Raw genomic sequence first — 14,651 nt, 5'->3', positions numbered from 1 at the left:
TGGGGATTACTTCAGACAATAACCATCTTTAGATATCTAAAGTAGTTAGGAGTTACAATTTTTACAAACGTGTGACTCGTTCACGTTTGCAAAATTTCCGACTATTATATGCTGCGTTTGCTTGCTTTAACCTTCTTTCACCAACCTCCGCCAGCGTAACCCTCCGCCTGCGGTAGATGTGCTGAGGCTGGAGTAGCCACCATTTTGCATGTCTAGTGTGTTCCTCCCTTCATTGCTAGTAGAGACGATTCCAGTTCTTTCCTGGCGTCATTACGGCTTGTAAGTACATTCAGTAAATAACACTTTGTCATAAATGTGCATACGTCGCTTTAACGATGTATATTTATCTGTGTTTTGATTGTATTTACGGTGTTAACTCAGTGTTAGCGCTGCATAGGAAGTGGCAGCCCTCAGTGCACCGGGGCTGTGCCTGTCAGCAGCTAAGTTAGCTGGGCTAGGTGGTACACCAGTGTCACTGTTCACCAACACACAAACATCATGACAACTTGTAACTCTGAATTTATTTTTAATATCCTTTTAAAGGCGTTTATACCAACAAACGCTCTCTCGTTTCCAGAGCATTCTAGTTAGCTAACGGTAAGGATGACTCGCTAGCTCGATAATCCAAATGCTTGAAGAAGGCCTTAACTGCATCATGCCCTGATCAATTGGCGATTAGACGCAGGTTAATGCCCCCTTTCACCATTTAGTCCATTTTGTGTAATGCTATAGAGGTAAATTATAGTTTAGGTGAATAGTGTCAGTCAAGGTGACGCTGTAGTGATTAACTATCATCGTGCCCTTTAAACGCGCACTAGCTCGTCAATGGCTTGTTTTGAAAAGTGTGCTTTGCCTTTGCAAATTTAATCACAACCGTGTTATATTTGGGAATGGCGTCGGACTGCGTTTCTTTAAATGATTTATAAACTTTTAGCCAACAAGCCTTCGGGTATCTAGGAAGCTTTGTGGTTAAAACGTAGACGGTGATCTGCTAAAGTTTTATGATATTAGGTGTTGACGTTTTGAAGAAGGCTACATTCAGATTCACTCATTTAATCACATATGTGTGTCATGTTAGTGTCACCTCACCTGTAGCTTGAAAACGTTTGATCTGTGGGAAGTCAACAGTAAGAAGGAAGTGAGCTAACCAGTGTGAGGCATGTGCCATTCTTCGGTACCTGGTGGATTTACGTTACCTGTCACATTAACATTACCACCCTTTTCTACTGCTTCAGGTAGAGCCAGTGCTCTCATGGTGATTGATGATTTGTATACAAGTAGCTGAGATGATCTTATTTGTCTTCGCCTGTTTGTTTTGGGCCAACTTTGTGTTTAGATTGCAGCATACAGCAAACAAAGTACTTTGGAAGTTTAAAGTCTTTCAACTTTTGAACTTCCTGTGATTCAATTTATCATCTAAATCAACAGTAATGCTATGGGGTTGGGCTTTGCAACTCCATTTACTAGTCTCAAGGAAGAAGTTACAAAGTGAATTCAAGTTTTATTCCTTCAGTTTGTGGAATCAAGTATTTGCAACAAGACTTTTTTTTATTATAGGAAAACAGTTTTAAACAGCCACATATGCCAGATTTACATGGGTTAAATAAACAGTATAGGCAGAAGAGTGTTGCATTCGAATCAACACCCTTTTGTAGGATTACATGGGAAAAGCTAATCTTGTTTTGTTTATATCTGAATACAAATATGGCAGCAAAAAAAAAGAAAAATCTATTAAAGTAGATTTTTTTTGTTACTGAGTATACTTTTGGTCTGCTAAAGTATAGAAAAGTAGTTTAATCAGCTCACATCAGGGGCTGGATTTACCTTCTGTGTTGATTATAAACACAGCTAGAGACCTGATTCATGGAGCCCAACACTTGGGTCCATTCTGCTTAGCTCATTTAAATGGTGTTGGAACAGACAGTAGGTCTCTGGCTTTATTAAAGTAGCCTTTTCTGTCCAGCTTCTCCATTGATCAAAGTGAATTCTTGGGTTTTTCCACAAAACCACAATCTTTAAAAAAAGGCTTTAAAAGCTCTGGTGTGCCTTTTTCAGCAGAGAATTCTACTGGAGGACAAAGTAGCTTCTTATTTCCTGATATTTGGACATTTTGTCTTTGGATAACAACACAACTCTACCACTTACTCCTTTTGCTTTGCAACATTGATGGTTTATCTCCACAAATAACACAACCCTGGAGGAGTTATGCTGTGTGGTGTGGTGGAGTTGCTAATGTTAACAGTTAGCTTCTACTAGCCTAGATGTTCTCTGCTAGTCATGGGCGGTATCCAAATTTTAATACCGTCTAGCTTCTTCCACATTTTACCACGGTGTACGGTATTACCGGGACTACGTAATTAACCAGCTCAGTGACCCAGCGGTGGAGTGTCCGCCCTGGGACTGGGAGATCAAGGTTCAGTTCCCGGTCGAGTCAAAGACTTTTAAAAATGGGACCCAATGCCTCCCTGCTTGACACTCAGCTTTAAGGGTTTGGATTGGGGGGTTAAACAACCAAATAGTTCCTGAGCGCAGCCATTGCTGCAGCTCACCGCTCCCCTCTATGGGGATGGGTCAAATACGGAGGTGTGTGATAAAAACAATGGGACTTTAGTTTAAAAACAATGACATAAGCCTCAAGTGTAATTACCAAGCTGTTGGTTTGGACCTTCACCGTTCAGAAACTGTAAAACACCAACAGAGTTTTATTTCTATTTTTCAAACCTCCAAGATAGCCACACCAATTAGACATTTATGTAATAAATGTTTTTCTTCTAGTAGGTTTAAACATCACAATAATCAACTTCCATTGAGGACTGCAACACAGGAAGGTAGTGTTTCTCATTTTCCTCTAACAAAACGTCTTGATTTCTACATTCGAGTTCATAAACAACAGTAGTTGTTTATGAATGCAGACAGGCATTTCCGACAGTTGTACAATACTTCTAAACAACGTCTTTCCTCTTTGTTTAGAGCAGAATTTATAAACTGAAAAACCCAACAATGTTCATAAACAAAGCTGCAGACAGATTAGCGTTCACGTTACAAACGATGATAAAAAAAACTGCAACAAGTGAGATAAGGTCTTGTTGTTGGTCTTTTTTGTTACTTTTGTTGAATTAAGCAAACATACTGGCTATGCATTTTCTAATCTAGTCTTTTTATGTCATCTGTTGTCCCAGAAATACGTAATTCAGTGCATTTTGGTGGTGCAGCTGGGGTTAGTTGCACTGACTCTGAACCAAAACCATAACTCTAGCCCCCTCATCGTATGCTTGTGTAAAGTCCTAATCAACATGGAGCCCCATTTAGTAATGTTACATAAACCACATAGAAACATTGTGTGTGACCAGTGCTTTCCAGTAGTTCATCACAGCATAATGATTTGTGAAAGGGCATCGTGTTCCTTTTTTTTATCAAACATCCACTTCAGCATTTGGGACCGAAGAGAAAATGGACTTGGCTTTATGTGTAGTTACCACCGTTTCTAGTTCAGCTTCATTATCTTCTGTGTCCTTTTAATACAAGCCTTCAGTAATAGCAAGGAAAATAAAATGGTCTCTCTCTAACTTGGGTACTGCATTAAAGGGGTCACATCATAGAAAGTCCACTTTTTGGAGCAATTTACCTTGTGATACTGTTTTTTTCCTCATGAGAAATGCCCCTAACCCCGTTTTGGCTTCATTCATGTTTTTTCCTGTCTCTACTACAAGTTTTTAGATTCTGAGGAAAGGACCTGCAGACACGAGGATGGCAACTAAGTGTGTCATCATCACTAGGGGTGTAATGGGTCATCATTGATCTGTGATCCCGTACGGATCTTTCTCTATGGTTCGGCACACACACAGTTCACAGAGGGCGGAGGCGCTACCTGTTCAATCCAAAGGAAAAGCGCACAGCGGTCGTCATGGTAGAGGAGGAGAGGAGCTTGATAAACCACCTGCATTATTTAGGCCACGTGTATGGGAGCATTTTGGCTCTCCTGTAAAATACAATGATGGTACAAATTGCACACGTCTCCAGTCTGACGGCGCAGTGCAGCGCCACACACACACCTCTGATGGCTGTGAAAGGAGGGAGGGAGTGGGGCATGAAACATGCCTTGGACATAACATAAATGTGGCAGGACCTGTAAATGTTGTTTGGGACACATCTGTAAAAGAGGACAAGAAAAATGAACAGCGCATCAGAAGGGTGAGGAGATGAGTGAAAGCTGAACACAAGAGCGTGTCTAAATTGGGCAAGCCGTTTTAACATTTAATTACTAATCGGACCTCTCTGTAACTCCTACTTTTATAGCAAGTTGCAAATTGAGCAGAAACTGTTGCACTAAGTGTTCTATAAAATACAGAGAGAGAGCAATGCTATTTGTTTTTTCTTTACCTTTTCTTTCTGCTGATCCGAAAAACGATCCGATCTGTGACTGAAAACCGTGATATGATCCGATCTGCAAGATTTTTGATCCGTCGCACCACTAGTCCTCAGGCACACCTAGTCTTGGATCTGAAACCCATCTCTCCAGGAAGTAGACCACTAAGATCCACTTTCTCCGAGATGCAAGTACAGAACAGTTGATTTCATATTACAGTTGAGAATATTTTAGTCTGGTCGTCCTTTCACAGATGAGAGCTTTACAAACCTCCACCGGTACCAGAGTGGATTCTCCGGCAAATAACTTCTGCATCGGAGACGGCTATCATTTAGTTTTTTCTTTTTTAGCTACACTTACTATTAGGCTTTCAACCCTTCATAGGTAAACTGTTTAAAATGTAAGGATTAATACTTTTTTTTTTCTTTGCCGGTGTAAGTCCATGTGAGGTGAGCAGAGTAGATCTTTGGGACTTCTATGTCCTGTCCAAAGTATTGTAAGTGAAATGCTGCTTGGAAATGACCAAATTCCAAAATCTTTAGAGACACAAAATATTTAGCAAAATAATAATCAAAACTAAAATATTTAAAAAAAAAATGAAATCTGCTTCAGCGGGCTAAATTATTTCAGACATGGGGGGTCGAACTGGACTCGACATGGCAAAACAAGATGAAAGGCAGATGCTTTAACCACCAAACATAATACAACAATTGAATTGCGTAAGACACAGCTGTTGTGCATGCGATTTGTTAGAGTTGGCGTGGGCGCAGCACAGGCGCTATTTCCGAGGACGCTTTCTTAACGTTCATTGCTTTGAACACAACGCCGCGCTTCCGGTCGGCAACAAGATGGCGCCTGTGCTCGGCTTAGCCGCAGTCACCGGCCACTTTTTCAAACTTTTCTCCACTAACCTCCTCTTTTCCACCTTGCTCCTGTCTGCGATCCTCTTCAGTAGTGTCCCTGCTACCATCTCCTATGATCGCCAGACTCTTGTCCTTCCGTTCGTTCACGATCGCCCAAGATGCACCGAGTACTTATCATCCTGTTTGTTTACCTAAGCGGCGCACTGGCCCAGAGCCAAATGACGGTCCCGAGCTACGCACCTCCAGCGATGTTTGTCTGGTCCTGGGAAAACGTCGGAGGAAAAGAGGTAAACGAGCAGGAATCCAGGTGAGAATAAGACTTCTCTTAAAGCGTGGTTTATCTGGTAAACATCGGCGCGATCTTCTAGCTTCTAGTCCTTTGTTTGGTGACCTGAGCGCCACTTCCGCATTCCCGCCAGGCCGCGTTGCAGCGCGGTTCATCCGTCCAAGTTTTTTAAGGTCGGTTTATCCTCATTCCTCAGTGGTTTCTCCTCCTGTTCCCTCCATAAGTGGTTTTTATAAACACTGTGGATCTAACCCCGCTAATTTACGTCCACTAACTCCAGCTGTTTCTGTAGTTTCTGATTCCTCCTCACTCAGCATTGCCCTATTGAACACCCGCTCTGTTAACAATAAGTCCTTCCTGCTCAATGATCTAATTCTCTCTAAAAACCTGGATTTTCTGTTTCTGACTGAAGTTTGGCAGCAAACATCTGATTATTCTGGTCTGATTGAACTCTGCCCGAGTGGTTATTCTTTTCTTAGCCAGCCCCGGGGTTCTGGTCGTGGTGGAGGCCTAGCTGTTGTTTTCAGAGACCATCTTCCATGTAGCTCCACAACCTCTGGTCACTTTGCTTCCTTTGAACTGCAGCTGATTAAAGTCGGGCGTAAGGACCCGTTCTACTGTGCTGTGGTCTATCGTCCACCTGGTCCAAACTGTTCTTTCCTTCAGGAGTTTAGTGACTTTCTATCCTCCACTGTGAAGCTGTCCAGACTGGTGATTGTTGGTGACTTTAACATCCACGTTGATGATCCCTCTGATCACTTTGCCATGAGTTTCTCCAGCCTCATGGACACCTTCGGCTTTACCCAGCATGTTTCTGGCCCCACACACACTAGGGGGCACACTCTAGACCTTGTTTTTACCCTTAGTCTAAATGCTGACAGTGTTTGTCCTGAGGACGTTTATATTTCAGATCACCATTGCATTTTCTTTAACTTGTCAGTATCTGCGTCCCCACCTCCTGCTCGCCATATGGTTAGTTCTCGTTTTCTTAATGAGAGCACAGCTAGCAATTTTTCTGCTGCTTTTGATCCACCCTGTTCTTCTGATAACGACCCAGATTCCTTAACTTCTCAGTTCAACGAGCACTGCCTCTCCATTCTGGACAACATCTGTCCTGTCAGAACCAGATCAGTTCCTGCAGTGAACCCTACTCCCTGGTTTACTGACAGCCTGAAGCGCCAATGCAGAAAAATTGAGCGTTTGTGGAACAAAACCCATCTCCACGTCCATCTGCTGCACCTAAAGGATCTTCTGACATCCTTTAACTCTGCAGTCAGAGACGCCAGGGTTTCCTATTTCTTCAACCTGGTGTCCCAGAGCAAAGGGAACCCCAAGGTGCTGTTTAACACCATCAGCAGCATCGTCTCTCCTGCCACTCCTACAGCCTCCATCCACTCTGTTGCAGACTGTGAGAACTTTCTGTCTTTCTTTGTGGACAAAGTCAATAAGGTTAGATCTAGCATCTCTCCTTCAGCCTTATTGCCGTCTCTCCCGACTCCAACCAGGCCCATCATCCTAGATAGCTTTGCTCCTGTTTCTTTGCCTGAGCTAACCAAACTAGTTAACTCTATGAAGACCTCTGCATGCCCTCTCGACATCTTACCCTCATCTTTGTTTAAAAGTGCTTTTCTGTCCATCGGTCCCAGCGTGATCTCTATAGTTAATGCTTCTCTGGTTTCTGGTCAGGTCCCTGCTTACTGTAATCCACCCGCTTCTTAAAAAACCGAGTCTCGACCCCTCTCTCCATAGCAGCTTCAGACCCATCTCTAAACTTCCGTTCATCTCCAAGATCTTGGAAAAGGTTGTGGCTAAACAACTCACAGCTGCTCTTGATGAACATAACATCTATGATTGCTTAGTCAGGTTTTCGTAGAGCTCATTCTACTGAAACAGCTCTTCTTAAGGTCTCTAATGACCTTCTGACTCACAGTGATGCAGGGGACTGTTCTGTTCTGGTCCTGCTGGACTTGACTGCAGCCTTTGACACTGTTGACCATCACCTGCTACTGGAGAGGCTGAGAGACTGGGTAGGCCTATCAGGATCTGCTCTGGAGGGGTTCTCCTCTTATCTCTCTGAGCGCTCCTTTTCTGTGGCCGTCTCTCAAGTTTAGGTCCTCCACCACTTCTCTTACCCATGGTGTCCCACAAGCTTCTGTGCTGGGGCCTCTGCTCTTCCTCCTCCATCTGCTTTCTCTTCAGCACATCCTGAGCTCCTTCAAAGGAATCTTCTACCATCTTTATGCAGATGACATCCAACTGTACATCTCCTTTAAGCCCCATGAGATGTCTAAGCTGCAGCTGTTACACACCTGCTTAGACTCTATCAAAACCTGGATGGCTGGGAACTTTCTACAGCTGAATGAAGATCAGACTGAGATCTTCATCTGTGCCCCAGACAAGCTGGTTCCCAAAGCCAGAGACTCTCTTGGTCAGCTTGCTTCTCACACCAAACCTTCTGTCAGGAATCTTGGCGTGACCTTTGACCCAGCTCTCACCCTGGATTCTCATGTCAGTTCTCTTGTTCACTCTTCCTTCTTCCATCTCAGGAACATTGCTAAGCTGAGTCCCATTCTGTCTCGCTCTGAACTTGAGACAGTTCTCCACACCTTCATCTCCTCACGCTTAGACTACTGTAACTCTCTTTTCACGTGTCTGAGCAGAACCTCCCTGAACCGTCTACAGGTGGTTCAGAATGCCTGTGCTCGACTTCTGACCAAGTCCTCCAAACACACCCACATCACCCCGCTTCTCCTCCAGCTTCACTGGCTGCCAGTCAACTTCAGGGTTCATTTTAAGATCCTGGTTCTGGTCTATAGAGCCTGATCAGTGGACTCAGTGGTCTCCTTCAAAAAGCAGCTGAAGACACTTTTTCAAGCTGGCTTTTGTATGACCTTCTTCACCACTCTCTCTTTATTCTGCTCTCCCCACCTATTCCACCTTCCTCAGGATCCACTGATTTCCCTCTTTCCTGTTCACTCTCTCTCTTTCTTAACATTTTTTTAATCACAATTGTCTATTTGTGCTCATTTTAAATATATTTTTAACCATTTTCTAAATGCTTTTTTTATATTTTTACATTTTTTATTTTTGTGAAGCGCCTCGTGATTTTTATCTTGAGAGGCGCTATAGAAATGATATTTTCTTCTTCTTTTTCATGGCCCGTGATGCTTTGTGGGTGACGTCATGAATGGGTGCAGCTCAGGCCAGTGGAGGTGGGGTTGATTGAAACTGACCATTTCATTTCCGGGTACAAAGACAGGCTGATGAAAATAACCCATATTTAAGATAAAATGACATCTCAGTAGTGCCAACGGTAAAACTTTGCCATATACTGTGCTTACCTTTGCTCTCAAAGGTTTAAAATGGCATGATCTGACTACTTTAAAATGTATTTAACAGTTTCACGTATAATTGTGAGTTACTTGCCTATTCCACGCAATGTGTGTGAATATACAGTCTGGCCCCTTTAAAACACCTATGGGTTCATATCAAAAGTAGGAGAGGAAAGCGTAGCTTGTCAATATCAGTTAATGTCCTTTTGCAGACATGTACACTCGGTTGGCCTTCTAGTGGGGTGTTAAGATAAAATACTGGAATGGAGATCTGTTCTGTAAATTATTTTAAAGACCTGCTGAAGTTTAGACATAATTTTTTATTTGTTGGAACATAATTGCTGCAAAGTAATCCATTAAAAGATGCATTTCTCTGATTTATGCCCTGTAATGGCACTGTAGCTGTGTCTTCTTAACTTCCTCCAGCTCAAATTCTGCTGCTGCTTCACTTACTTGTTGACGAGTGAAGGCAGCATCAAAGAGCATCTGGAAACAGACTCTTTGTGTCTTTGTTTGATGCCGTTTTGGTAAAGTTGTTACATCTGCAGATGCTGGTTGCCTTTGAATCAGTTTGAACCAACTAGCAATCATAATTGTGTTTGTCTTTGACTTTGGAGTAGGGATGCCCGTATCGGTATCGGTGCAGATACCGATACGATATCGGTAAAAGTTAACCGATACCAATGCAGTTGCTTGAAAATGGCTTCACTGTAACTTGTCATTTCTGTTCACCTAATATTTCTATTCATATATTTAACTTTTTATCTATCTCACATAGGGTTGTCACGGTATGAAAATTTAACCTCACGGTTATTGTGACCAAAATTATCACGGTTTTCGGTATTATCGCGGTATTTTTTAAACGGTGTTGCATATGTTCAGAAAGCATTGATAGTCCTGTTCTACACAAACTGAAATAGTTCTGAAAAGGTTTAACAGTGTTTATTAAACCTAAAATAACACAAAGCCTTAGCAAAAGTGCAACTTTTCACAAGTAAAGGAACAAATAGCTTATTTTTCTGGAACTTGTTACAGTAGTCAGTGCAGGTTTAAATTATACAAATCCAAACATTCAAAACATAAACAATATGTAAACAAATCAAAGAAACACCACTTGTTTTCTCATATACTTGTTTTCTTCATTATCAAAATGAAAATTAAAACTCCAGTCCACACTTGACTTGAGCACTGTACAAGTCAACCTTAAAAAATATGTATTTAAAATAAATAGCCACTTTAAACAAATTACTAAAATAACTACTACACTATGTAATCAAATCCAAATGTTCAAGTATAAATGGCATTGAATAAGTAAACAAATCCATGACAAGGAACTAATTGTATATTTCTCTTCATCATCAACAAATAAGATGCTTCATCCAGCAACAGGGTGTCCGTGACACGGTTTAAATGCTGGCAGAGGACGCTGCGGCTGCAGTATGTAGTGACTCGTTGCATTCTCCCTCAACCAAAAGTCCTCACGTCATGCATTTCAGCTAAAATGCTAATGTTAACTTACCTTGCACTGGCTGTGGAGACGTGGGTGATCGTCACGCAGATGTGCCATTAGATTCGAAGTGTTGCTGCCTTCTGCAGACACTTGTTTCCTGCACGTTCTGCAAACGGGATAGCCGTCTTCTATTAACTGTCCCTCAGCATTTTTCAGAAATCCCAAATATGCCCATACTTCCGATTTAGTCTTCTTTGAGGGCTGATGGATGTCCTGGGCGCTGCCGTCGCCTCCTTCGGCCATTATTTCAGCTTCAAAGTTTTGGTGCCGTTGCAAATTAAAAAGTGCGTGTGCGCGCAGCGGGAACTTCAGCTGAAGCGACGGTGGCTGGTAAGGGTCATCGCGCCGAAACCGCGGCCACGGTAAACCCACCGAGATAATATAGTTTTTTAAAAACTGGACGGTTATTTTTATTGTCAACTTTTTTACCGGGGTTTACCGCTATACCGGTTACCGTGACAACCCTAATCTCAGTCTTTTCCTGTTGAAAGCAGAGAAGAAAATAAAATCTGTATTCCAAATCATTGCATTTTTTTGTGTGGTAGAAGTATAGATATCAGTAATCGGTATCGGCGAGTATTCAGATCCAAGTATCGTATCGTATCGGTTTGGAAAAAAGTGGTATCGTTGCATCCCTACTTTGGAGCCAATACAATTTAGGATATTGACTGTGTTTACATGCAGCCAGTAACCCGTTCAAAACCCAGTTATTTGCAATAACCTGGTTCGGCAAGGCCATGTAAACACCGGCACGGTTATGCTCATAACTGGGTTTTTAAAAACCGGGCTATTACCCCTGGGGTAACCCTTTTCTAACCTGAATATCAGGTCACGTAAACTCGTATCGGGATAACCCGTTAAAATGTGCACTCTGCGCATGTTCTATTCGCAAAGACTCTTGGTCTTTTGAGTAGATCAGGGGTTGATAACCTTTTCCAATCAAAGAGCCGTTATTACCTGTCTCCCAAGAAAACTCTGGGAGCCTCAGCAGCCGCGGCGTTGTGGGTGGGCCTACCGGGCCTGAGCAAATGCCGATTATTTTTTTTCTTTTAATGCGTCACACATGCCTCCTTTTAAAACATGTTTAAACTGTTCAGAATACAAATCCAGGCTCTGTCTCGCTGGATTGTTGCAATTAAACGTTGTACAGGACGAAACATTACATTAAACACTTGAAAAGGTAAGAAAAGGATCTGATCAATTCTTTTTTCCGCCTCAATTACAGTGATGGAGATAACGGTACAGTGCGCATGGCTCTGGTGTTCGTCTTTGCAACTATCTTCACAAGAAGGCAAAACGGTTAAATGGCAGGGTTAGCATCAATTTGATATTTCCTGTTTTACACCGTTTATTTTGACGGAGAAACCTCCTGCAGATGCGCTGACATTTTAATTATTACGCACATTGCGGAGATAGCTAAATCAATCAAGAAAAGATTACCATCTGAGCATTATACTGGACACTTCACAGTTCAGCGGGCATGTAAGGTGGACAGCGAGCTGAAGATGTGGAGAGGGGCTCGGAGTGCGTTGGTTACAGGCTGCAGAAGAACCAGAGCGCATGCAGGAAGATTCCTCTCACTGAAGCACGTGTTTTCCAAACCCTGTCTCTCACAGAGACTTGTCGCTTAGAAAATGTTCCCTGATTATGAAACTTAGGCTGAATAGCGCTTGTTCCTGTCTCCAATGTGGCGACACATCCATGAGCCTGTCTGAGGCAAAAGTCCAGAATCTCAAATCCTCTCCAGCTCTGAAAGAGCCTATAGAGGCATTTGATTATGCCCAAGCTATGTAATCAGGATATTAGAAGTCCCATGTATACAGGGGCAACTCTCTTTACTTGTGCATGTAAATGGGTTATTCCGAAGTTTTCAGAAACCCAAATACTGACTGCATATAAACGTAATTGTTTTTGTATTTGTTGACTTATGATTCAGAGAGGAATTTTTTAAATGAGAACACTACTTTTCCCACTTTTGTTTATTGTCCTGACTGAAAAAAATCACACATTTTTTTTTTGCATTTGATGCTTTTAAATTAATGCGTATTATAATATGCAAATAAACACAGAATGTTTTTCCCATCTAAGCATATAGCTGTCATAAATATTTAACCCTGTTGCTGGTGTGCTCTCAGAAGCTCCTCTTTTAGGGGAATTGAATTTCTCCCGGCTGCTCTTATTTGCCTCTCCCTAGTAGGACAACCTTTTGTTTTTGTTTGATTTAAGTTTGTGCCATTAGGTTCTGACCTGTATTTTCCCCCTCTGTGACACTGTTTTGCAGACAATGCCAGCCCCGATCAGACTGCGGGAGCTGATCCGGACCATCCGGACAGCACGGACCCAGGCAGAGGAGCGCGAGATGATCCAGAAAGAGTGTGCTGCTATCCGCTCGTCCTTTAGAGAGGAAGACAATACATACCGTTGCAGAAATGTGGCAAAGCTACTCTATATGCACATGTTGGGCTACCCTGCACACTTTGGGCAGGTATGGTTGTGAATGAGGATTATTAAAAGGACTAAAGTCAAATAACTGATGTTGTTGAAGAGTTTATATATTTTTTGTGTTTTAGCTGGAGTGTCTGAAGCTGATTGCATCCCAGAAGTTCACTGACAAACGAATAGGTTATTTGGGCGCTATGCTGCTGTTGGATGAGAGACAGGATGTGCATCTACTAATGACAAATTGCATTAAAAAGTAAGTGGAGGTCATTGTAATGAGTCAGCCACTATAAGTTGTAGCTCAGTCGTGCTTGATGAGACAATTTATCTGTTCATCCTTTAATCTTTCCTGGTCTGCTACTTAACCGTGAACATAACGTTCTGTGTTTTATTTAAGAAACAAGTCATTTTTTGTCTAGATTTGAACATTCGTGGTTGATTCTTTTGTGTACTAATGCTTTTCTGAGACTCATTCGACCATTGTTCTTCCACTCCAGCGATTTGAATCACAGCACACAATACGTCCAAGGCCTGGCTTTGTGCACTTTAGGATGCATGGGATCCTCAGAAATGTGCCGCGATCTGGCAGGAGAAGTAGAAAAGCTGCTCAAAACATCCAACTCGTACTTGAGGAAAAAGGTAAGCATCACTGTCTGAATATAAATACTCTAGATATCTTTGTTTTTACTCGCTGAATACTTGGGATTAGCTTGCAGGTGAACGGAAACGGCTGTAGTTAAACACCAAAAACGTGTTTAGCGTTGAATCAAGCTTTATTTATACATCTGTTGACAGGCAGCATTGTGCGCAGTTCATGTCATCAGGAAGGTCCCAGAACTCATGGAAATGTTCCTCCCAGCCACAAAAAACCTGCTGAGCGAGAAGAACCACGGTAAGTGAAAACGATTTGTCAGGATGCAGTTGTTTCTTTGGGGTGGGGGGTGTGTGGTTGCAGGCGCTTCACACTCTTTCCTGCTACTCGTGGCGTTTTATTGGGAACAGCTGGGGAGCTGATGCTCCTTTTGTTGCATCCTTTGCAGAAGACAGTGGAACTAATGAGCCTGTCATCCACTCTTGGGTTTGTGCTGCACAGCCATGTGGGGCATAAGCCAAACTGAAGGATTTTCATAAATAACATATTCTTTTGCGTCTTTTGCTGATGCTGCAGAGATTTTTTTTTAAGTTTAATGATGCATTCCTGTTTGCGCTCTGTAAATCATTATCTGTCCTTCACTACACACTGTGCATAAATGGAAGACAGGAATAGAGTGGCTCTAAAATGAGCTTTTATATCAGGCACTGCCAAAAATAGCTATAAACTTGCAGATGCAAGCATTGCAAACATTTTTTACCCACAATGTGACAAAATCTCACTTTTACCTACATCGTAGAATTTCTTCTTTGATTTTTGTTACAATTAGGGAATTTTAAACTTTAAATATCTGTGTGCAGTTTTTCTGCACTTTAACTATTAAAGAGAAGTTCTTGGCAGAAATTGTTCACTAAAGGAGATGGCCCCGGTAATCACACTGTTTTCTTTGAAACACTTAATCGTCTTTTATTTGTGTAGAAGCATTGATTTAATAGCCTTGCAGGATATCCTATATATGTGAATAAATAGTCTGGCCATGACACCATATGAAAGTTCAGTTTAGGGGCAGAATCTACGGTTGTCTTTCAAACAGTCTCTGCACGCTATTGGACAATGAACAAAGTGACGTACTCCCCACCACAGATGCTAGTCAACGTGGCAGTCCACCATACACCATCAAATAAAATGCAAAAACATCCTTTTTCTGAATAAAGGACTTAAGTACCTCCATCTGCTCTTGACTCAGTGAAAAGCACAAGTCTA

The 14,651-nt window shown here is 42.1% G+C and overlaps 1 protein-coding gene across 1 annotated transcript in view; it reads left to right on the top strand.

The window, feature by feature from the left end:
* Positions 1-163: 163 nt before the first annotated feature.
* The window catches only part of ap1g1 (adaptor related protein complex 1 subunit gamma 1), a 28,443-nt gene continuing 13,955 nt past the window's right edge, over positions 164-14,651 (top strand). Inside the window, exons 1-5 of the mRNA XM_070554554.1 lie at positions 164-279; positions 12,639-12,842; positions 12,928-13,052; positions 13,294-13,435; positions 13,592-13,688. Of these exons, the coding sequence (XP_070410655.1) occupies positions 12,642-12,842; positions 12,928-13,052; positions 13,294-13,435; positions 13,592-13,688 (565 nt within the window). The 5' untranslated portion in view covers positions 164-279; positions 12,639-12,641. The remainder of the gene's footprint in view (positions 280-12,638; positions 12,843-12,927; positions 13,053-13,293; positions 13,436-13,591; positions 13,689-14,651) is intronic.

The sequence above is a fragment of the Nothobranchius furzeri genome, chromosome 9 (genome assembly GCF_043380555.1).
Source record: "Nothobranchius furzeri strain GRZ-AD chromosome 9, NfurGRZ-RIMD1, whole genome shotgun sequence".
In the NCBI taxonomy this organism is placed as follows: Eukaryota; Metazoa; Chordata; class Actinopteri; order Cyprinodontiformes; family Nothobranchiidae; genus Nothobranchius; species Nothobranchius furzeri.
The sequence above is the reverse complement of the archived record's forward strand: the minus strand, read 5'-3'. Positions and strand labels throughout refer to the sequence as shown.